The sequence below is a fragment of the Leucoraja erinacea genome, unplaced genomic scaffold, assembly GCF_028641065.1.
Source record: "Leucoraja erinacea ecotype New England unplaced genomic scaffold, Leri_hhj_1 Leri_78S, whole genome shotgun sequence".
Lineage (NCBI taxonomy): Eukaryota > Metazoa > Chordata > Chondrichthyes > Rajiformes > Rajidae > Leucoraja > Leucoraja erinaceus.
Genome location: NW_026576718.1, coordinates 150,001 through 172,898, shown reverse-complemented (window position 1 = coordinate 172,898; position 22,898 = coordinate 150,001). Strand labels below are relative to the sequence as shown.

General features: G+C 50.8%; 1 protein-coding gene across 1 annotated transcript in view; it reads right to left on the bottom strand.

Annotated features, from left to right (window-relative positions):
• Window positions 1-1,523: 1,523 nt before the first annotated feature.
• Window positions 1,524-22,898, bottom strand: part of phox2a (paired like homeobox 2A) — a 23,625-nt gene continuing 2,250 nt past the window's right edge. The window contains exons 2-3 of the mRNA XM_055631528.1: window positions 11,104-11,291; window positions 1,524-1,916 (exon numbers count right to left, since the gene is read on the bottom strand). Coding sequence (XP_055487503.1) covers window positions 1,524-1,916; window positions 11,104-11,291 — 581 coding nt within the window. The remainder of the gene's footprint in view (window positions 1,917-11,103; window positions 11,292-22,898) is intronic.

Sequence of the window (22,898 nt, the reverse complement as noted above, 5' to 3'; positions counted from 1 at the left end):
TGAGGCGGACTGAGTGGAGGTGTTCAGCGGAACGACACGGACGACATGGCCCATACAAATCTGCTTTGCTTGGCCCAGAACATTTCCAACTCGAGAGGTCAGTCTTCAACATAAAAAATAAATAATTTGGTGACAAGCCTTACCAATTCTTTGGAAGTTGGAAGAATGTTTAACTCTTCTAATCACACATACAGGCGTTCAGGCAGTATTGTCAACAGTTCCGCCACCTTATGTACACGCTTCACGTATGGAGACGATATTGATCTAACACGTTTCTGGAATGGGACAATCAAAGAAATGATCCTAACGTGGACAGGCTTGGAGACCTGCCATTGTCCCTACCGCTCGAAACAATGCATCTGTCACTGTACAGATACCTACCCCGAGAGAGAGGGACTGAGACACAATGGCCCGTGTACCAATCCGCAGAATTAAAGGACGCTCCTTCAGGAAGGAGACGAGGAGGAATCTCTTTAGTCAGAGGGCGGTGAATCTGTGGGATTCTTTGCCACAGACGGCGGTGGAGGCCACGTCAGTGGATATATTTAACTCAGGGAGAGATAGATAGATAGATTCTTGATTAGTACGGGTGTCAGGGGTTATGGGGAGAAGGCAGGAGAATGGGGTTGAGAGGGAGAGATAGATCAGCCACGAATGAATGGCAGAGTGGACTTGATGGGCCGAATGGCCTAGTGGGAGAAAGCGGGGCCATAGGAGGGAGAGTTCAGGGAGGGGGGACAGGGTGTCATTCCGGGCATGGACCATGGTGATCTTAAACAAGGGGATGGTAGATTTGGGGTGGAGCAAGCAAGTGGCAGGTTCTGTGCTTTGGGTCTCTCTCTCTCTCCCTCTCTTTCTCTCACTCCCCTGTCTCTCTCCCCCCTCTCTCCTTTCCCTCTCCCTTCTCTCTCTCCCCCTACCTCTCCATCACACTCTCCCCCTCTCTTCCTCTTTCTCCCTATCTTCCCCCCCTCCCTCACTCCTTCCACTGTCCCCTCTCTATCTCCTCCTCTCCTCCCCTCTCCTCTCTCTCCCCCCCCCCCCTCCATCTCTCCCCTCTCCCCCCCTCTCCTCTCTCTCTCTCCCCCCTCTCTCTCTCTCTCTCTCCCGTCCCCTCTCTCCCTTCTCTCTCTCTCCCTTCTCTCTCTCCCCTCTCTCCCCCTCCCTCTCTCCCCTCTCTTCTCTCTCTCTTCTCTTCTCTCCCCCTCTCCCCTCTCCCTCCCCCTCCCCCCTCTCTCTCTCCCCTCTCCTCCCTCCCCCCCTCTCTCTCTCCCTCTCTCTCTCCCCTCTCTCTCCCTCTCTCTCTCTCCCCCTCTCTCCCCCTCTCTCTCTCCCCTCTCCCCCCCTCCTTCCCTCTCTCCCCGTCTCTCTCTCCCTATCTCTCTCTCTCTCCCTATTTCTCACCTCTCTCTCTCTCTCTCTCACTCCCTCTCTCTCCCCCCCCTCTCTCTCTCTCTCTCTTCCCCTCTCTCTCCTCCCCCCATCTCTCTCCCCTCTCTCTCTCCTCTCTCTCCCCTCTGTCTCTAGAACAGGTTGGGCTTGAGAGCATTGGTCTTTCTGTGGAGGGTGGAGAGCACCCCTGCGAATGGCCCAGCCACATTGTCGCTGGCCTGCCAGGCCTGTGCCTTGAGTATCTCCGCACTGCTCCACACCGGGCCCTTCATGGGGCCGTTGGGACTGGGCAGGCTGAGGGGGTGTGGGCTGGTGCTGGAGACAGGGCCAGCGGGGAGGGGGGCGGTTGGCGGTGCAGAGGGCGGGGTGCAGGCCGGGTTGGCCGTGCTGTCCGGGTCGATGCACGTGGCCTCTTTGCTCTCCTCCTCATCGGACAGGAGGTCCCCCTTCTTGCCTCCGCTGCCTTTGGAGCTCGCCGCTCGCTCCTGCTTCCTGAACTTGGCTCGCCGGTTCTGGAACCAAACCTGGAATGGCATTGGGAAGAAAGGGATGAGTGGCGACCGATACAACTGAGCTCCGAGATTCCCGGCAGGAACAATGCCCCATCATCCTGGAGTATTGTGTGCAGTCTTGGTCCCCTAATTTGAGGAACGACCTTTTGTCTATTGTCTATCCCGAGTTCAGTTTAGTATATTGTTACATGTACAGTGAAAAGCTTTTGTTGCATGCTAACCAGTCAGCGGAAAGACAATACATGATTACAATCGAGCCGTCCACACTGTACAGATACAGGATAAAGGGAATAACGTTTAGTGCAAGGTAAAGCCAGCAAAGTCCGATCAAAGATAGTCTGAGGGTCTCCAATGAGGTAGATAGTAGTTCAGGACCGCTCTCTGGTTGTGGTAGGACGGTTCAGTTGCCTGATAACAGCCGGGAAGAAACTGTCCCTGAATCTGGAGGTGTGCGTTGGTTTTCACACTTCTGTACCTCTTGCCCGATGGGAGGGGGGAGAAGAGGGAGTGACCGGGGGCGAGACTGGTCCTTGATGATGCTGCTGGCCTTGCCGAGGCTGCGTGAGGTGTAGATGGAGTCGATGGAAGGGAGGTTGGTTTGTGCGACAGTCTGGGCTGCGTCCACAATTCCCTGCAATTTATTGGTGGGATTCGTTCCCAAACCGTGCTGTGATGAATCACGATAAAATGCTTTCGGGATGAACGTCGACAGATACAAGGAACGGCGCCTTTAACTTCATAACTTCACAAGTTCTAGGAGCGGAATTTGGCCATTCGGCCCATCCAGCCTACTCCGCCATTCAATCATGCCTGATCTACCTTTCCCTCTCAACCCCATTCCCCTGCCTTCTCCTGACATCTGTACTAATCAACAAATCTTTCAATCCCTGCCTTAAAAATCAGTCTGAAGAAGGGTTTCGGCCCGAAACGTTGCCTATTTCCTTCGCTCCATAGATGCTGCTGCACCCGCTGAGTATCTCCAGCACTTTTGTCTACCTTCAAAATATCCACTGACTTGGCCTCCACAGCCACCTGTGGCAATGAGTTCCACAGATTCACCACCCTCTGAATAAATAAATAAATACCTTCTTATCTGTCTAAAGCAACTTCCTAACACCCTTTAATTCTGAGGCTGTGACCTCTGGTTCTCGAGACTCTCCCACTAGTGGAAACATCCTCTCCACATCCACTCTATCCAGGCCCTTCATTATTCTGTATGTTCCACCCCAAGACCAGCGATCCCTGCACAATAATGTTATTCTACACACACTGTAGGGACAATTTACAATTTTAACTGAAGCCAATTAACCCACAAACCGATACGTCTTTGGAGTGTGGGAGGAAACCGGAGCACCCGGAGAAAACCCACGCAGGTCACGGGGAGAACGTGCAAACTCCGTACAGACAGCGCCCGTAGTCAGGATCGAACCTGGGTCTCTGGCGCTGTGAGCCACCGTGCCACCCTAAACAAGAGACACCATCCTCTTGCTTCCTGTCTCTGCCTGCCAACCCTCTGCAAAGAGCGGCACGGTGGCACAGCGCCAGAGACCCGGGTTCGATCCCGACAACAGGTGCTGTCTTTACGGAGTTTGCACGTTCTCCCCGTGACCTGCATGGGTTTTTCTCCAAGATCTTCGGTTTCCTCCCACTCTCCAAAGACGTGCAGGTTTGTCGGTTAATTGGCCTGGTATAAAATTGTCCCTAGTGTGTGTGTGTGTGTGTGTTTAGGATAGTGTAAGTGTGCGGGGGTCGCTGGTCGGCACGGACTCGGTGGGCCGAAGGGCCTGTTTCCGCGCTGTATCTCTAAACTAGACTAAACTGTTGTCAAGACTGTAAGGGTTGGTGACCTAGAGCGGTCGGCTCTGCCCAGTCCGTCACGGGAGCTGCCCTCCCCCGCCATCGACACCAGCCGCTGCTTCAACATGGCGGCAACGACCATCAAGGACGTCTGCCATCCGGGCCGCGCCCTACCGTCGGGCGGGACGTACAGAAGCCTGAGTTCCCGCACCCCCAGGTTCAGGAACAGATACTTTCATAACAACATAGACAACAGGTGCAGGAGTTAGACCATTCGGCCCTTCGAGCCAGCACCGCCATTCAATGTGATCATGGCTGATCATCCCCAATCCTGCCTTCTCCCCATATCCCCTGCCTCCGTTAGCCTGGCGAGCTAAATCTAACTCTCTCTTGAAAACATCCTGAGAATCGGCCTCCACTGCCTCCTGTGGCAGAGAATTCCCCAGACTCACAACTCTCTGGGTGGAAAAGTGTTTCCTCATTACACCCACTAGGTTCTTGAGCCGACCCACGCAGCCTTTATCCTCCCTCAGCAACAGTCTGAAGAAGGGTCTCGACCCGAAACGTCACCTATTCCTTCAGTCCGTAGATGCTGCCTCACCCGCTGAGTTCCTCCAGCATTTTTGTCTGCCTTCGATTTCTCCAGCATCTGCAGTTCCTTCTTAAACACCCGCCAACGGAACATGACAGACCACCTCGTGCTTGGTTTTCTAATTGTCTTTAGCACTAGTGTCTTGTATTTTGCCCTGTCTCTCCTATAGAATTTAACGTATAGCCTGTGTTTGCCTGTTTGCCTGTGGTCCTGTTACAAGCAAGAACTGGCCCTTCAGCCCACAATGTCCGTGCCAACTTAAACTATCTCCTGTGCCTGCACGTGATCCATATCCCTCCATTCCCCGCATATCCACGCACCTATCCAAACGCCTCTTAAACACCACTATCTCCACTGCCTCCACCACCACCCCTGGCAGCGCTTTCCAGGCACCCACCACCCTCCGTGTAAAAAATAAACCTGCCTCGCACATCTGATATCAAAACTGTACCCTAGAGTTTGTGACATTTCAATTTTCAGAAGATCACAAGTTATAGGAGTAGAATTAGGCCATTCGGCCCATCGAGTCCACTCCGTCATTCAATCATGCCTCCTAACCCCATTCTCCTGCCTTCTCCCCATAACCCTTGACACCCGTTCTAATCAAGAATCTGTCTATCTCTGCCTTAAAACTATCCACTGACTTGGCCTCCACAGCCGTCTGTGGCAATGAGTTCCACAGATTCACCACCCTCTGACTAAAGAAGTTCCTCCTCACCTCCTTTCTAAAAGCGCACTTTAATTTTGAGGCTGTGCCCTCTGGTCCTAGACTCTCCCACTAGTGGAAACATCCTCTCCACATCCACTCTATCCAGGCCTTTCACTATTCTGTAAGTTTCAATGAGGTCCCCCCTCAACCTTCTAAACTCCAGCGAGTATAGGGAGTAATAGGTTGTGGAGTAAAAGGTGGAAGTAACATTTTGGGTAAAAGCTTCTGACTGTCTACCCTATCTATGTCTCTCTTAATTGTACACACTTCTCTCAGGTCAACTCGAACCCTCAAGCGTTCAAGTATAGGAGCAAAGAGGTCCTTCTGCAGTTGTACAGGGCCCTAGTGAGACCACACCTGGAGTATCGTGTGCAGTTTTGGTCCCCTAATTTGAGGAAGGATATTCTTGCTATTGAGGAAGTGCAGCGTAGGTTTGCAAGGTTAATTCCCGGGATGGCGGGACTGTCATATGCTGAGAGAATGGAGCGGCTGGACTTGTATTCACTGAAATTTCGAAGGATGAGAGGATTCTTATTGAAACATATAAGATGGTTAAGTGTTTGGACACGCTAGAGGCAGGAAACATGTTCCTGATGTTGGGGGAGTCCAGAACCAGGGGCCACAGTTTAAGAATAAGGGGTAAGCCATTTAGAACGTAGATGAGGAAACACTTTTTCTCACAGAGAGTGGTGAGTCTGTGGAATTCTCTGCCTCGGAGGCCGGTTCTCTGGATACTTTCAAGAGAGAGCTAGATAGGGCTCTTAAAGATAGCGGAGTCAGGGGATATGGGGAGAAGGCAGGAACGGGGTACTGATTGTGGATGATCACATTGAATGGCGGTGCTGGCCCAAAGGGCCGAATGGCCAACTCCTGCACCTGTTGTCTATTGTCCAGAGAAAACAATCCAAGTCTGTCCAATCTCTCCCTCTAATGCAACTAATCCTGGGAGCGATCTGGTAAACCTCCTCTGCACCTACCACACGCTTCCTGATGGGGGCGACCAGAACTGCACACAATACCCCAATTGCATCCTATAGAGCTGTATCATGTCTTTCTGTAGTTGTATAAACAAGCTTCAGTGTGGAAACAGGCCCTTCGGCCCAGCTTGCCCACACCGACCAACATGCCCCATCTACACTAGTCCCACCTGCCTGCGTTTGGCCCATATCCCTCCAAACATGTCCAATCCATGTATCTGTCTAACTGTTTCTTAAATGTTACGATAGTCCCAGCCACAACTACCTCCCCCAGCAGCACGTTCCATACACCCACCACCCTTTGTGTGAAAAACGTTACCCCTCAGGTTACGATTACATTTTTTCCCTCTCATCTTAAACCTATATGTCCTCTGGTCCTCGATTCACCTACTCTGGGCAAGAGACTCTGCCCGATCTATTCCTCTCATAGAAACATAGAAAGTAGGTGTAGTCCATTCGGCCCTTCGAGCCTGCACCGCCATTCAATATGATCATGGCTGATCGTCCAACTCAGTATCCTGTACCTGCCTTCTCTCCATACCCCCCGATCCCTTTAGCCACAAGGGCCACATCTAAACTCCCTCTTAAATATAGCCAATGAACTGTGGCCTCAACTACCTTCTGTGGCGGAGAATTCCACAGATTCACCACTCTCTGTGTAAAAACAGTTTTTCTCATCTCGGTCCTAAAACCCTTATCCTTAAACTGTGACCCCTTCTTCTGGACTTCCCCAACATCGGGAACAATCTTCCTGCATCTAGCCTGTCCAACCCCTTAAGAATTTTGTAAGTTTCTATAAGATCCCCCCTCAATCTTTCTAAATTCTTCAGCGAGTACAAGCCGGTCTCTATCCAGTCTTTCTTCAAATGAAAGTCCTGGCATCCCAAGAATCAGTCTGGTGAACCTACTGCCTCCATGGCAAGAATGTCCTTTCTCAGATTAGGAGACCAAAACTGTACGCAATACTCCAGGTGTGGTCTCACCAAGACCCTGCACAACTGCAGTAGAACCTCCCTGCTCTTATACGCAAATCCTTTTGCAATGAATGCTAACATACCATTCACTTTCTTTACTGCCTGCTGCACCTGCGTGCCTACCTTCAATGACTGGTGTACCATGACCTCTAATTCTGAGGCTGTGCCCTCTGGTCCTAGACTCTCCCACTAGTGGAAACATCCTCTCCACATCCACTCTATCCAAGCCTTTCATTATTCTGTACGTTTCAATGAGGTCCTCCCTCAACCTTCTAAACTCCAGCGAGTACAGGCCCAGTGCCGACAAACGCTCATCATATGCTAACCCACTCATTCCTGGGATCATTCTTGTAAACCTCCTCTGGACCCTCTCCAGAGCCGGCACATCCTTCCTCAGATATGGGGCCCAAAATGGCTCACAATATTCCAAATGGGGCCTGACCAGCGCCTTATAGAGCCTCAGCATTACATCACAGTGGAACGGCAGGTGAAGGAGAGACGATAGACAATAAGCGCAGGAGTAGGCCATTCGGCCCTTCGAAGAGAGTGCAGGGATTGGCTGCAGAAGTTAATGCCTTGGTGAGTTTTCAGGAACGGGTCATTTAAAAACTGGTAACTAAATTTGTAAATGAGTTCATTGAACAGCAAATAAAATGAGAGGGTTGCTCTGAGGGAGTGGTCTTGTTGAGGGGAGGTGAGTCGGTGAGTAAAGAGCGAGTCTTTGGCTCGAGGGTCTTCGGCGAAGATGCTACACCTGATTTGAAATTTGTGATTTTATTTTTTGTCCACTGAAGAACTGGCGGGCAAGTTGGTGAAGTGTGTTTCCTGCAGGATGTGGGAAGTCAGGGAGACCGCTGCTGGTTCTGGAGACCACACCTGCGGACATTGTGTCCTGGTGCAGCTCCTGAACCAACTAATGTGTTGGGGACACTGGAGAAGCAGCTGGATGTCCTCAGGGGCATCCGGGAAAACGAGAGGTGGTCACGCTGAGGATACACGCTGGGGAGAAGCAGACGGAGAGAAGGGGTGGTAGCCGTGGAGTGCAGGAGACCCAGGTGGCTGAGCCTAATGGAAACAGGTACGCCCTCTTGGGAACTGTCCCGGGAGACCATGTTTTCAGTACGAGCTGTGGGCACGTCGGTGGGTCCAATCCTGGAGATAGGACTCGACCGGTGAGACCAACATCAGGCAGAGTCCTAGTGGTGGGTGACTCCATTGTCGGAGGAGCGGACTGGAGATTCTGTAACGGCAGACGGGAAGCGAGGATGGTCTGTTGCCTCCCTGGTGCCAGGGTTCAGGATGTCACGAGCCAAATTCAGAACATCCTCGAGAGAACAGCCGGCAGTAGTTGTGCACGTGGGCACAAACGACATCGGGAAGAGGAGGAAGGAGGTTCTCCAACGTGAGTTCAGAGAGTTGGGAAGAAGACTGACATGCCGGACTTCTCGGGTTATCTCTGGATTGCTTCCAGTACCTGGTGCTAGTGAGGACAGGAACAGGGAGATAGGGGATCTGAATGTGTGGCTGAGGGGCAGGAGCAGGGAGCAAGGATTTAGATTTATAGACCACTGGGATCTCTTCTGGGGTAGGGGTGACCTGTACAAAAGGGACGGGTTACACCTTAACTGGAGGGGGACTGACATTCTGGCAGGGAGGTTTGCTAGGGCTACACGTGTGGGGTTAAACTAAATAGTGGGGGGGAGGGATTGACAAATTGGGAGTCTAAAGATGGAGCTGAAGGGGAAGTGAGTACAGGAAAAATTACAAAAGATTCTCGAAATGGAAGGAAAGTTGGAGAAGGGCTAAGAGAGTAAGGTCCGGGCCAATTGCGAGCGGTTCGAGGGGGGAGGTGAATACGGAGGTCAAAGTGTTGTATATGGATGCACGGAGTATAAGGAATAAAGTGGACGAGCTTGAGGCTCAGTTAGAAACTGGCAAGTACGATGTTGTGGGAATTACAGAGACATGGATGCAAGAGGGCCAGGGCTGGGAACTGAATATCCAAGGGTATATATACCTCCTATCGAAAAGACAGACAGGTGGGCAGAGGGGGTGGGGTAGCTCTGTTGGTGAGGAATGAAATTCAGTCCCTTGCAAGGGGTGACATTGCAACAGGAGATGTGGAGTCAGTATGGATAGAACTAAGGAATTGTAAGGGTAAAAATACTTTAATGGGACTTATCTACAGGCCCCCAAACAGTAGCCTGGACATAGGGTGCAAGTTGAATCAGGAGTTAAAATTGTCATGTAGCAAAGGTAATGCTGTGGTTGTTATGGGAGATTTCAACATGCAGGTAGACTGGGAAAATCAGGTTGGTACTGGACCCCAAGAAAGGGACTTTGTAGAGTGCCTTCATGATGGATTCTTAGAGCAGCTTGTATTGGAGGCAACCAGGGAGAAGGCAATTCTGGGTTTAGTGTTATGTAATGAACCGGATTTGATAAAGGACCTCGAGGTTAATGAGCCATTAGGAGGCAGTGACCAGGACAAGGGGTCACAGCTTAAGGATAAGGGGGAAATCCTTTAAAACCGAGATGAGGAGAACTTTTTTCACACAGAGAGTGGTGAATCTCTGGAACTCTCTGCCACAGAGGGTAGTTGAGGCCAGTTCATTGGCTATATTTAAGAGGGAGTTAGATGTGGCCCTTGTGGCCAAGGGGATCAGAGGGTATGGAGAGAAGGCAGGTACGGGATACTGAGTTAGTTGATCAGCCATGATCATATTGAATGGCGGTGCAGGCTCGAAGGGCCGAATGCCCTACTCCTGCACCTAATTTCTATGTTTCTATGTTTCTAACCATAATATGGTCAGGTTTAAATCTACAATTGGAGAGGGAGAAGGGTAGATCGGAGGTGTCGGTGTTACAGTTGTATAAAGGGGATTATGGGGCTATGAGGGTCCACAGTTTAAGAATAAGGGGTAAGCCATTTAGAACGGAGATGAGGAAACACTTCTTCACCCAGAGAGTGGTGAGTCTGTGGAATTCTCGGACTCAGTAGGCAGTGGAGGCCAATTCACTGGATGTTTTCAAGAGAGAGATGTAGCTCTTTGGGATAGCGGAATCAAGGGATATGGGGAGAAGGCAGGAACGGGGTACTGATTGTGGATGATCAGTCATTGAATGGCGGTGCTGGCTCGATGGACCGAATGGCCTACTCCTGCACCTATTGTCTATGTTTCTATGTATCTTCCCCGTGGATTGTCACCTTGTCGTGGTGGAGAAGCTCGTGTGGTCCTGAGATCCTGAGAGCGATGCCGTCTGGAGCTATGCTCCTGGTAGGGCCACCCATGGCGGTAATGTCGAGGGGGAGGTCTCTGACAAAGAGCCAATCCAACCAAGACCTCAGCGGTGGAACAGGCGGAGGACGATGGCTGACCTTAGTGGAGCTAACGTCACAACGGCTGGGAAGGCGGATGAAGGCTGCAGCAGAAAAGGGTCTCCGGTCGTCTTGGACTCCATGCCACTGGATCCTGACCCAGATCTGTCAAGGACCGTGGGGTGGGTGTCTGTGCACCAGTCTCCCCACGTTAAACAAAGTCACGCACGGGTGTCCTCCATATAGAGGGCAGTCATACTCGTTTCAAGAGACCACCGATGATCTGTGTATCCCTCAATGCCCCAGGCCGTGATGTTGAGTGTACCGCATGCTGCCACTACAATAGTCAACAGACAACAGGTGCAGGAGTAGGCCATTCGGCCCTTCGAGCCAGCACCGCCATTCAATGTGATCATGGCTGATCATCCCCAATCAGTACCCCGTTCCTGCCTTCTCCCCATATCCCCCGACTCCACTATCTTTAAGAGCCCTATCTAGCTCTCTCTTGAAAGTATCCAGAGAACCGGCCTCCACCGCCCTCGACCGAGGCAGAGAATTCCACAGACTCACAACTCTCTGTGAGAAAAAGTGTTTCCTCGTCTCCGTTCTAAACGGCTTACCCCTTATTCTTAAACTGTGGCCCCTGGTTCTGGACTCCCCCAACATCGGGAACATGTTTCCTGCATCTAGTGTGTCCAAACCCTTAATAATCTTATATGTTTCAATGAGATCCCCTCTCATCCTTCATCCTTCTGGGTCACGCGGGGAGGGGGTGGGGGATGAGCAGTGGGAAGGGGGGATGAGCAGAGGGGAGGGTCCGCACAGCTGTACCTGCACACGAGCCTCGGTCAGGTCTATCTTCAGGGCCAGTTCCTCGCGGGTGTAGATGTCGGGGTAGTGGGTCTCGGAGAACACCCTCTCCAGATCTTTCAGCTGCAAGCTGGTGAACGTGGTACGGATCCGACGCTGTTTCCGCTTCTCGTTGATCCCGGCGTGGTCCGTGAAAAACTTGTACGGAACTGGGGGGTGGGGGGGGCAGAAGAAATCAGCGTCATAGAGTCATCGATTCATAGAGTCATAGACAATAGACAATAGACAATAGGTGCAGGAGGAGGCCATTCGGCCCTTCGAGCCAGCACCGCCATTCAATGTGATCAAGGCTGATCATCTCCAATCAGTACCCCGTTCCTGCCTTCTCCCCATATCCCCTGACTCCACTATTTTTAAGAGCCCTATCTAGCTCTCTCTTGAACGCACCTGCCTCCACCTGAGGCAGAGAATTCCACAGACTCACAACTCTCTGTGAGAAAAAATGTTTCCTCGTCTCCGTTCTAAATGGCTTACCCCTTATTCTTAAACTGTGTGGCCCTGGTTCTGGACTCCCCCAACATCGGGAACATGTTTCCTGCCTCTAGTGTGTCCAAAACCTTAACAATCTTATATGTTTCAATGAGATACCCTCCCATCCTTCATAGATTGATACAACATGGAAACAGGCCCTTCGGCCCAACTTGCCCACACCGGCCAACATGTCCCAGCTACAGAAAAATGCTGGAGAAACTCAGCGGGTGCAGCAGCATCTATGGAGCGAAGGAGATAGGAAATCCTTCTTCAGACCCAGCTACACTAGTCCCACCTGCCCGTGTTTGACCCATATTGGTGTAGTGCGTGTTGGGTAATGTGCGGGGATCGCTGGTCGGCATGGACTCGGTGGGCCGAAGGGCCTGTTTGTCTAAACTAAACTGAACTGAAATAAGGTCATTCAGCCCATCAAGTCTATTCTGCCATTCAATCATGGCTGATCTATCTAACCCCAATCTCCTGCCTTCTCCCCATAATCCTTGACACCCGCACTCATCAAGAATCTATCATGTGCAGTTTTGGTCTGCTAGTTTTAGGAAGGACATTCTTGCTATTGAGGGAGTGCAGCGTAGGTTCACCAGGTTAATTCCTGGGTTGACATGTAATGAAAGAATGGGTCGACTGGGCTTGTATTCACTGGAATTCAGAAGGATGAGAGGGGATCTTATAGAGACATGTAAAATTCTTAAGGGTTTGGACACGCTAGATGCAGGAAACATGTTCCCTATGTTGGGGGGAGTCCAGAACCAGGGGTCACACAGTTTAAGAATAAGGGGTCGGCCATTTAGGACTGAGATGAGGAAAAACTTTTTCACCCAGAGAGTTGTGAGTCTGTGGAATTCTCTGCCACAGAAGGCAGTAGAGGCCAATTCACTGGATGTTTTGAAGAGAGAGTTAGATTTAGCTCTTGGGGCTAACGGAATCAAGGGATATGGGGAGAAGGCAGGAACGGGGTACTGATTGTGGATGATCAGCCATGATCACATTGAATGGCGGTGCTGGTTCGAAGGGCCGAATGGCCTACTCCTGCACCTGTTGTCTATGTTTCTATGTTTTTTTCCATTCGTGACCTGTGCATACTTCTCCTCAACTTTTGGTTTAGAGATACAGCATGGAAACAGGCCCTTCGGCCCACCGAGTTCATGCCGACCAGCGATCACCCGTTCATACTGGTTCCATGTTATCCAACTTTCTCATCCACTCCTTACACCCTCGGGCCAATGAACCCACAAACACGCACGTCTTTGGGATGTGGGAGGAAAGTGGAGAAAACTCACGCGGGTTACAGGGAGAACATGCAAACTCCACACAGACAGCACCCATAGTCAGTTTCCAACCAATGTCTCTGGTGCCGTGAAGCAGCAGCTCTACCCGCTGCGCCACCGAGCCGGGCTGGTACCAGTTGGGCTAAGGAGGCTATCAGTCATTGAGTCGGGTACTACCATAACGTTTAAAAGGCATTTGGACAGATTGACGGACAGGAGCGGGATATGGGCCAAACGTGGGCAGCTGGGGAAACAAGGAACTGCAGATGCTGGTTTACAAAGAAAATGACCCAAGGTGCCGGAGTAATTCAGTGGGTCAGGCAGCATCTAGGGAGGACATGGATAGGTTTTGGGTCAAGACCCTTGTTCAACTCTGACAGTAGATAGTTTGCTCAGCATGGCCATAACCACAAGGACCAGGTGTGCAGGTACAGCAGGCAGTGAAGAAAGTGAATGGCATGTTGGCCTTCATAACAAGAGGAGTTGAGTATAGGAGCAAAGAGGTCCTTCTGCAGTTGTACAGAGCCCTAATGAGACCACACCTGGAGTATTGTGTGCAGTTTTGGGGGTCTCCACATTTGAGGAAGGACATTCTTGCTATTGAGGGAGTGCAGCGTAGGTTCACCAGGTTAATTCCCGGGATGGCGGGACTGTCATATGTTGAGAGAATGGGGCGGCTGGGCTTGTACACTCTGGAGTTTAGAAGGATGAGAGGGTATCTTATTGAAACATATAAGATTATTAAGGGCTTGGACACGCTAGAGGCAGGAAACATGTTCCCGATGTTGGGGGAGTCCAGAACCAGGGGCCACAGTTTAAGAATAAGGGGTAAGCCATTTAGAACGGAGACGAGGAAAAACAGAGAGTTGTGAGTTTGTGGAATTCTCTGCCCCAGAGGGCGATGGAGGCCGGTTCTCTGGATGCTTTCAAGAGAGAGCTAGATAGGGCTCTTAAAGATAGTGGAGTCAGGGGATATGGGGGAGAAGGCAGGAACGGGGTACTGATTGGGGATGATCAGCCATGATCACATTGAATGGCAGTGCTGGCTCGAAGGGCCAAATGGCCTACTCCTGCACCTATTGCCAAGGGATCAACTTGTTTTTTAGAGATACAGCACGGACACAGGCCCTTCAGCCCACTGAGTCCATGCCGACCCGTTCACACCAATAGAACTAATGATCCCATTCTCTCATCCACTCCCTACACACTGGGAGCTACTGATCACGGGGCAATTACATGTCTTTGGGATGTAGGTTAATTAGCCTCTGTAAATTGTGCCAAGCGTGTAGGATAGTGCTAGGAACGCTGGTTGGCATGGACTCGGTGGGCCGAAGGGCCTGGTTTATTTTCATGATTGTATCTCTAAACTAACAAAAAAGGGGTTGGAAAGTGGGAAGACATGTTGGGGAGTTACCACACCCAAAACGTCCACCTATCCATGTTCTCACACAGAGAGTGCTGAATCTCTGACCGCTGAGTTACTCCAGCAGTTCTGTGTCTATCTAGTTGACATCTAGGAGGAGATTTTCACGGGCAGATACAGTTGATGATCAGCCATGATTATCATGGCGATACAACACACAGAACGCCACAGCTGATCCTTCTTCCCTGTACAACCCCTCCCCCTTCTGTCCTGGGGTAGACTGAGACAGACCCCCCCCAAATCCCCAACCCTTTCCACACGTCACTATATTTTCAGTTGAGTTTTATGACTGTTGGCAGATCAATTTTCCTCCTGAGATAAATACAGTTGTATCGTATCATATGATGAGCGTTTGTCGGCACTGGGCCTGTGTCGCTGGAGTTTAGAAGAATGAGGGGGGGACCTCATTGAAACTTCCCGAATAGTGAAAGGCCTGGATAGAGTGGATGTGGAGAGGATGTTTCCACTGGTGGGAGAGTCTAGGACCAGAGGGCACAGCCTCAGAATTAGAGGATGTTCCTTTCGGAAGGAAATGAGGAGGAATTTATTTAGTCAGTGGGTGGTGAATCTGTGGAATTTGTTGCCACAGACGTGCTGTGGAGGCCAAGTCAGTGGATGTGTTTATGGCAGAGATAGATAGATTCTTGATTAGTACGGGTGTCAGGGGTTCAAGAGAGAGCTAGATAGGGCTCTTAAAGATAGCGGAGTGGGGGGATATGGGGAGAAGGCAGGAACGGGGTACTGATTGGGGATGATCAGCCATGATCACATTGAATGGAGGTGCTGGCCTGAAGGACTGAATGGCCTACTCCTGCACCTATTGTCTATTGCCTATTGAATAGATCGTGTTTCGAACCTCCTTACACCTAAAACACAGTAAATCAGGCATCATTCCAGTGGACTTCCTCTGCACCCTCTCCAAAGCTGAGTCCAGTTTAGTTTAGTTTAGAGATACAGCACGGAAACAGGCCCTTCGGCCCATCGAGTCTGGCCGACCAGTGATTCCCGCACACCAATACTATCCTGCACACACTAGGGACAATTTACACATTTACACTAAGCCAATTAACTGACAAACCTGCACGTCTTTGGAGTGTGGGAGGAAACCGGAGCACCCGGAGAAAACCCACGCAGGTCACGGGGAGAGAACGTGCAAACTCCGTACAGACAGCACCCGTGGGCGGGATCGAACCCGGGTCTCCGGCGCTGTGAGGCAGCAACTCTACCCGCTGTGACAACCCAGTCGGAGTGCGGCAAAGGAACTGCACATGCTGGTTTAAACCGAAGATAAGGCACAAAGTGCTGGAGTAACCCAGCGGGACAGGCAGCATCTGTGGAGAGAAGGGACGGGTGACGTTTCGGGTCGAGACCCTTCTTCAGTCGGTGGCAGGCCGGGGGTGAGTGGAGGTCTCAGTCCCCGCTTGTCGTTGCCGTCTGACGTTGGCGGTGACCCATGCATTACACATGGACTCACGTCAGTGATGGAGCCACTCGGACACGGGTGAGTCAGAGAGAGAGAGACATCCCCCGGGACCAGCTGAAGGCCACACGACTGAGGCCACGACATCTAACTGGAGCAAGACGTGTATTGGCATAGAAATACACAATAGGTGCAGGAGTAGGCCATTCGGCCCTTCGAGCCAGCACCGCCATTCAATGTGATCACGGCTGATCATCCCCAATCAGTACCCAGTTCCTGCCTTCTCCCCATATCCCCTGACTCCGCTATCTTTAAGAGCCCTGTCTAGCTCTCTCTTGAAAGTATCCAGAGAACCGGCCTCCAGCGGCAGAGAATTCCACAGACTCACCACTCTCTGTGAGAAAAAGTGTTTCCTCATCTCCGTTCTAAATGGCTTACCCCTTATTCTTAAACTGTGGCCCCTGGTTCTGGACTTCCCCCAACATCGGGAACATGTTTCCTGCCTCTAGCGTGTCCAAACCCTTAACAATCTTATATGTTTCAATGAGATACCCTCTCATCCTTCTAAACTCCAGAGTGTACAAGCCCAGCCGCTCCATTCTCTCAGCATATGACAGTCCCGCCATCCCGGGAATTAACCTGGTGAACCTGCGCTGCACTCCCTCAATAGCAAGAATGTCCTTCCTCAAATTAGGGGACATAGAAGGAACTGCAGATGCTGGTTTACACAGAGTTCTGGAGTAACAGCGGGTCAGGCAGCATCTGTGTAGAACATGGATAGGTGACGTTTCACAGAGTGCTGGAGTAACTCAGCGGGTCAGGCAGCATCTGTGGAGAACATGGATAGGTGACGTTTCACAGAGTGCTGGAGTAACTCGGTGGGTCAGGCAGCATCTGTGGCGAACATGGATAGGTGACGTTTCACAGAGTGCTGGAGTAACTGAGCGGGTCAGGCAGCATCTGTGGAGAGAAGGAAGGGGTGGCGTTTCGGATTGAAACCCTTCTTCAGACTCAGAGTCAGGGGAGAGGAGAGATATAGACGGTACGTAGGAGAAATGAATGTAAGATGCGCAAGAAAACGATAAAGATTAAAGAGATTTGGAGCCCACAATGGTCCATTGTTGGCTGTGGGGCAGGTGACATCAGGTAAACAGAGGAACACCGCAGGAATACAGTAACACTACTCGTGTAGGAAGGAACTGCAGATGCTGGTTTACACCGAAGATAGGCTGGAGTAGCTCAGCGGGACAGGCAGCATCTCTGGAGAGAAGGAATGGGTGACGTTTCAGGTCTGAAGAAGGGTCTCGATCCGAAACGTCACCCTTTCCCTCTCTCCAGAGAAGCTGCCTGTCCCGCTGAATTACTCCAGCATGTTGTGTCTGTCTAAGAGTTTAGTTTGCTGTCACGTGTAACGAGGTACAGTGAACATTTTGTGTTGCCCAGTCAGCGGAAAGACAACACATGATTCCAATCCAGCCGTATACAGTGATATGGGAATAACGTTTAGTGCAAGGTAAAGTCAGTAATATCCGATCAAAGATAGCCCGAGGGTCTCCAATGTGGTGGATAGTAGTTCAGGACCGCTCTCTGGTTGTGGTAGGATGGTTCAGTTGCCTGATAACAGCACAAGCAGATACATAAACGGTTTCAGCTGGTCGTGTTGCAGTCACTTCGAATAAAATTAACATTTTGTCAGGCCACCAGTTCACAAGTTATAGGAGTCCAATTCGGCCATTCGGCCCATCGTGTCCACTCCGCCATTCAATCATGGCTGATCTATCTCTCCCTCCGAACCCCATTCTCCTGCCTTCTCCCCATAACCCCTGACACCCCGTACTGATCAAGAATCTATCCATCTCTGCCTTAAATATATCCACCGACCTGGCCTCCACAGCCTTCTGTGACAAAGAATTCCACAGATTCACCACCCTCTGACTAAAGAAGATCCTCCTGGTGATTGAATGGCGGAGTAGACTCGATGGGCTGTGGAGATAGTAGAGAAATGCAGCCTTGGAACAGGCCCTTCAGCCCAACCAGTCCGTGCCGACCATCGATCACCCGGTCACACGAGTCCCATGCTATCCCACTTTCCCATCCTCTCCCGACACATGAGGGGGCAATTTACAGAGGGCCAATCATCTACAAACCTGGCTGCAGGGAAGATTCACGAGGATGTTGCCAGGACTAGAGGGTGTGAGCTACAGGGAGAGGTTGAGTCGGCTGGGTCTCTATTCAATGGAGCGCAGGAGGATGAGGGGTGATCTTATAGAGGGGTATAAAATCATGAGAGGAATAGATCGGGTAGATGCACAGAGTCTCTTGCCCAGAGTAGGGGAATCGAGGACCAGAGGACACAGGTTTAAAATCAATGGAAAAAAATTCACAGGAATCTGTGGATGGAACAAGCTGCCAGAGGAGATAGTCGAGGCTGGGACTATCCCAACATTTAAGAAACAGTTAGACAGGTACATGGATAGGGCAGATTTGGAAGGATATGGACCAAACGCGGGCAGGTGGGACTAGTGTAGCTGGGACATGTTGGCCAGTGTGGGCAAGTTGGGCCGAAGGGCCTGTTTCCACGCTGTTGTCACTCTACACCGGGATGGGATGGATATTTACGGGAATGAGAGGGGATAAGGGGCATGACGTCACCGTTGGCTTATAAACTACCCAAGAAGATGATGAGACACTGTCCCTCCATGTTGCCCTGGGCAGCGGAGGAGCCCAGAACAGACAATAGACAATAGATGCAGGAGTAGGCCATTCGGCCCTTCGAGCCAGCACCGCCATTCACTGTGATCATGGCTGATCATCCCCAATCAGTACCCCGTTCCTGCCTTCTCCCCGTATCCCCTGACTCCGCTATCTTTAAGAGCCCTATCTAGCTCTCTCTTGAAAGCATCCAGAGAAAGTATCAGGCAGAGAATTCCACAGACTCACAACTCTCTGTGAGAAAAAGTGTTTCCTCGTCTCCGTTCTAAATGGCTTACCCCTTATTCTTAAACTGTGTGTGTGGCCCCTGGTTCTGTACTCCCCCAACATCGGGAACATGTTTCCTGCCTCTAGCGTGTCCAAGCCCTTAACAATCTTATATGTTTCAATGAGATCCCCTCTCATCCTTCTAAACTCCAGAGTGTACAAGCCCAGCCGCCCCTTCTCTCAGAATGGAAGTGGGAGGGGTGGGGGGGGGGGTTGTTTCGCCAAAGGGGGTTTGGGAGGCTTCAAGTTACAGATGTTGCCAAAGTTGTAAATACAAGGGGTGGCGCAGCGGTAGAGTTGCTGCCCCACAGCGCCAGACCCGGGTTCGATCCTGACCACGGGTGCTGTCTGTACGGAGTTTGCACGTTCTCCCCGTGACCGCGTGGGTTTTCTCCGGGTGCTCAGGTTTCCTCCCACGCTCCAAAGACGTGCGGGTTTGTAGGTTAATTGGCATTGGTGTAAATTGCCCCCTAGTGTGTAAATTGTCGCTGGTCGGTCCGGGCTCGATGGGCCGAAGGGCCTGTTTCCGCGCTGTATCTGTATCTGTAAACTAAACTAAACTAAACCAACCGCGGGGTGATGCCTCCAATTCCAGATGAAGGTTGAAGTCGCGATGCAGTTACTGAGGTTACTGGAGATATTCCATGCACCCAGCCCCAGGACGGGGAGTTTTGTTTCGCCGAGAGACGGGACAACTCGGGAATGACGGAGAAATATCTTAGCGAGTCACACAGCGTGGAAACAGGCCCTTCGGCCCAACTTGCCCACACCGACCAACATGTCCCATCTACACTAGTCCCACCTGCCCGCGTTTGCCCCATCCCTCTCTAAACCTGCCCCATTATCCGTGTACCTAGCCCGTTCAGGCGGGTCTGAAGAAGGGTCTCGACCCGAAACATCACCTGTCCCTTCTCTCCAGAGATGCTGTCTGTCCCGCTGAGTTACTCCAGCTTTTCGTGTACATATTCCTCTCATGAAAGTGTACACCCCTGTAAGGTTTAAGAAGGAACGGCAGATGCTGGGAAAAAATCTAAGGTAGACAAAAATGCTGGAGAAACTCAGCGGGTGAGGAGCATATCCCCTGACTCCGCTATTTTTAAGAGCCCTATCTAGCTCTCTCTTGAAAGCATCCAGAGAACCGGCCTCCACCGCCGCTGAGGCAGAGAATTCCACAGACTCACCACTCTCTGTGAGAAAAAAGTGTTTCCTCGTCTCTGTTCTAAATGGCTTACTCTTTATTCTTAAACTGTGGCCCCTGGTTCTGGACTCCCCCAACATCGGGAACATGTTTCCTGTCTCTAGCGTGTCCAAGCCCTTAATAATCTTAAATGTTTCAATGAGATACCCTCTCATCCTTCTAAACTCCAGAGTGTACAAGCCCAGCTGCTTCATTCTCTCAGCATATGACAGTCCCGCCATCCCTGGTTTTCTTTGCATATGAGACCCTTCTATGGAAACATAGAAACGTAGAAAATAGGTGCAGGAGGAGGCCATTCGGCCCTTCGAGCCATTCATTGTGATCATGGCTGATCGTCCCCTATCAATAACCCGTGCCTGCCTTCTCCCCATATCCCTTGACTCCACCAGCCCCTAGAGCTCTATCTAACTCTCTCTTAAATCCATCCAGTGACTTGGCCTCCACTGCCCTCTGTGGCAGGGAATTCCACAAATTCACAACTCTCTGGGTGAAAAAGTTTTTTCTCACCTCAGTCTTAAATGGCCTCTCCTTTATTCTAAGACTGTGTGTGGCCCCTGGTTCTGGACTCGCCCAACATTGGGAACATTTTTCCTGCATCTAGCGTGTCCAGTCCTTTTAGAATGTTATATGTTTCTATAAGATACCCCCTCATCCTTCTAAACTCCAGTGAATACAAGACTAGTCTTTTCAATCTTTCCTCATATGACAGTCCCGCCATCCCAGGGATCAATCTCGTGAACCTACGCTGCACTGCCTCAATCACATGGATGTCCTTCCTCAAATTAGGAGACCAAAACTGTACACAATACTCCAGATGTGGTCTCACCAGAGCCCTATACAGCTGGATGGAGCGATGGAATCGGTGACGAATTCCTATTGAAGAATAATTTCTGGTCGGGACCCTGTGAAGAAGGGTCGCCTATTTACTTCGCTCCATAGATGCTGCCTGACCTGCAGAGTTTCTCCAGCATTTTTATCTACCTGTGCAAGGTTGGTCGTCGTCACTATTTGACCAGAAAAATGAACGAAATACTCGTTATAAAAAATATTAAATTAGATATTAAGGGTGGATTCGTTTGTCCGTGATGAAGTGGCGAGGAGCTGCGAGGAGCGGCGAGGAGCGGCGAGGAATGGCGAGGAGCGGCGAGGAGCGGCGAGGAGCGGCGAGGAATGGCGAGGAGCGGCGAGCAGCGGCGACAGGGGGCTGTGGAATGTATAATCTTGCCGGCGCGATTCCCCGGGTTCTGACTAATCCCGGTTCAATCCCCTCTCACTCCCCGTTTCCTTGGACGAATTCCCCCCAAATCCTCGTCAATATTTACCCCCACAAATAAACCAACGAATTCTGACTTTAATTTCGTGGCTTTTTGTTCTTAAATGTGGATTTTAGATTATTCTTTATTGAAAAATGGTTTCATGTCGTCCGGGCCGGCTGTACGAAGTCAGCGTTAGATGAGGTCTCTCATCCTGCAGCGCCGGCTTCATATGCTACAGGCAGGCTGAGAGAGGCGAGAGAGGCAGACAGAGAGAGAGGGGGAGAGAGAGAGAGAGAGAGAGCAGATAGAGAGAGAGAGAGAGAGAGAGACAGAGAGAGAGACAGAGAGAGAGAGAGAGAGAGAGAGAGAGAGAGACAGAGAGAGAGAGAGAGAGAAGAGAGAGAGAGAGAGAGAGAGAGAGAGAGAGAGAGAGAGAGAGAGAGGCAGAGAGAGAGAGAGAGGGAGAGAGAGAGAGAGAGAGAGAGAGAGAGAGAGAGACAGAGAGAGAGAGAGAGAGAGAGAGAGAGAGAGAGAGAGAGAGAGAGAGAGAGAGAGAGAGAGAGAGAGAGAGGGAGAGACAGAGAGAGAGAGAGAGAGAGAGAGAGAGAGAGAGAGAGAGAGAGAGAGAGAGAGAGAGAGAGAGAGAGAGAGAGAGAGAGAGAGAGAGAGAGAGAGGGAGAGGGAGAGAGAGAGAGAGAGAGAGAGAGAGAGAGAGAGAGACAGGGAGAGACAGATAGAGAGAGAGAGAGAGAGAGAGAGAGAGAGAGAGAGAGAGAGAGAGAGAGAGAGAGACAGAGAGAGAGAGAGAAGAGAGAGAGAGAGAGAGAGAAGAGAGAGAGAGAGAGAGAGAGAGAGAGAGAGAGAGAGAGAGGCAGAGAGAGAGAGAGAGAGAGAGAGAGAGAGAGAGAGAGAGAGAGAGAGAGAGAGAGAGAGAGAGAGAGAGAGAGAGAGAGAGAGAGAGAGAGAGAGAGGGAGAGAGAGAGAGAGAGAGAGAGAGAGAGAGAGAGAGAGACAGGGAGAGAGAGAGAGAGAGAGAGAGAGAGAGAGAGAGAGAGAGAGAGAGAGAGAGAAAGAGAGAGACAGAGAGAGAGAGAGAGAGAGAGAGAGAGAGAGAGAGAGAGAGAGAGAGAGAGAGAGAGAGAGAGAGAGAGAGAGAGAGAGACAGAGAGGGAGAGAGAGAGAGAGAGAGAGGGAGAGAGAGAGGGAGAATGTAAACAAGAGAGACAGAGACAGGGAGAGAGAGAGAAAGGGAGATAAATAGAAAATGTAGACTCAAAATGTTGGAGTAACTCAGCGGAACATGCAGCATCTCTATAGAGAAGGAATGGGTGACGTTTCGGGTCGAGACCCTTCTTCAGACTAACACACACACACACACACACACACACACACACACACTCACACACACACACACACACACACACACACACACACACACACACACACACACCACACACACACACACACACACACACACACACACACACACACACACACACACACCCCACCACACACACACCACACACACACACACACACACACACATCGGATGGAGAAGCAAACGGCGCTACTGAAGTGTGTCAGGAATGAACCAGGATATAAACATGTCCCGCCGCAAAGAACGGGGAGAATTCACATCTCCGGTATTCACAAAAGTATGAAACTATATTTTATTCGCATATCTATCATTCATTTATGTGGGAAGGAACTGCCGATGCCGGTT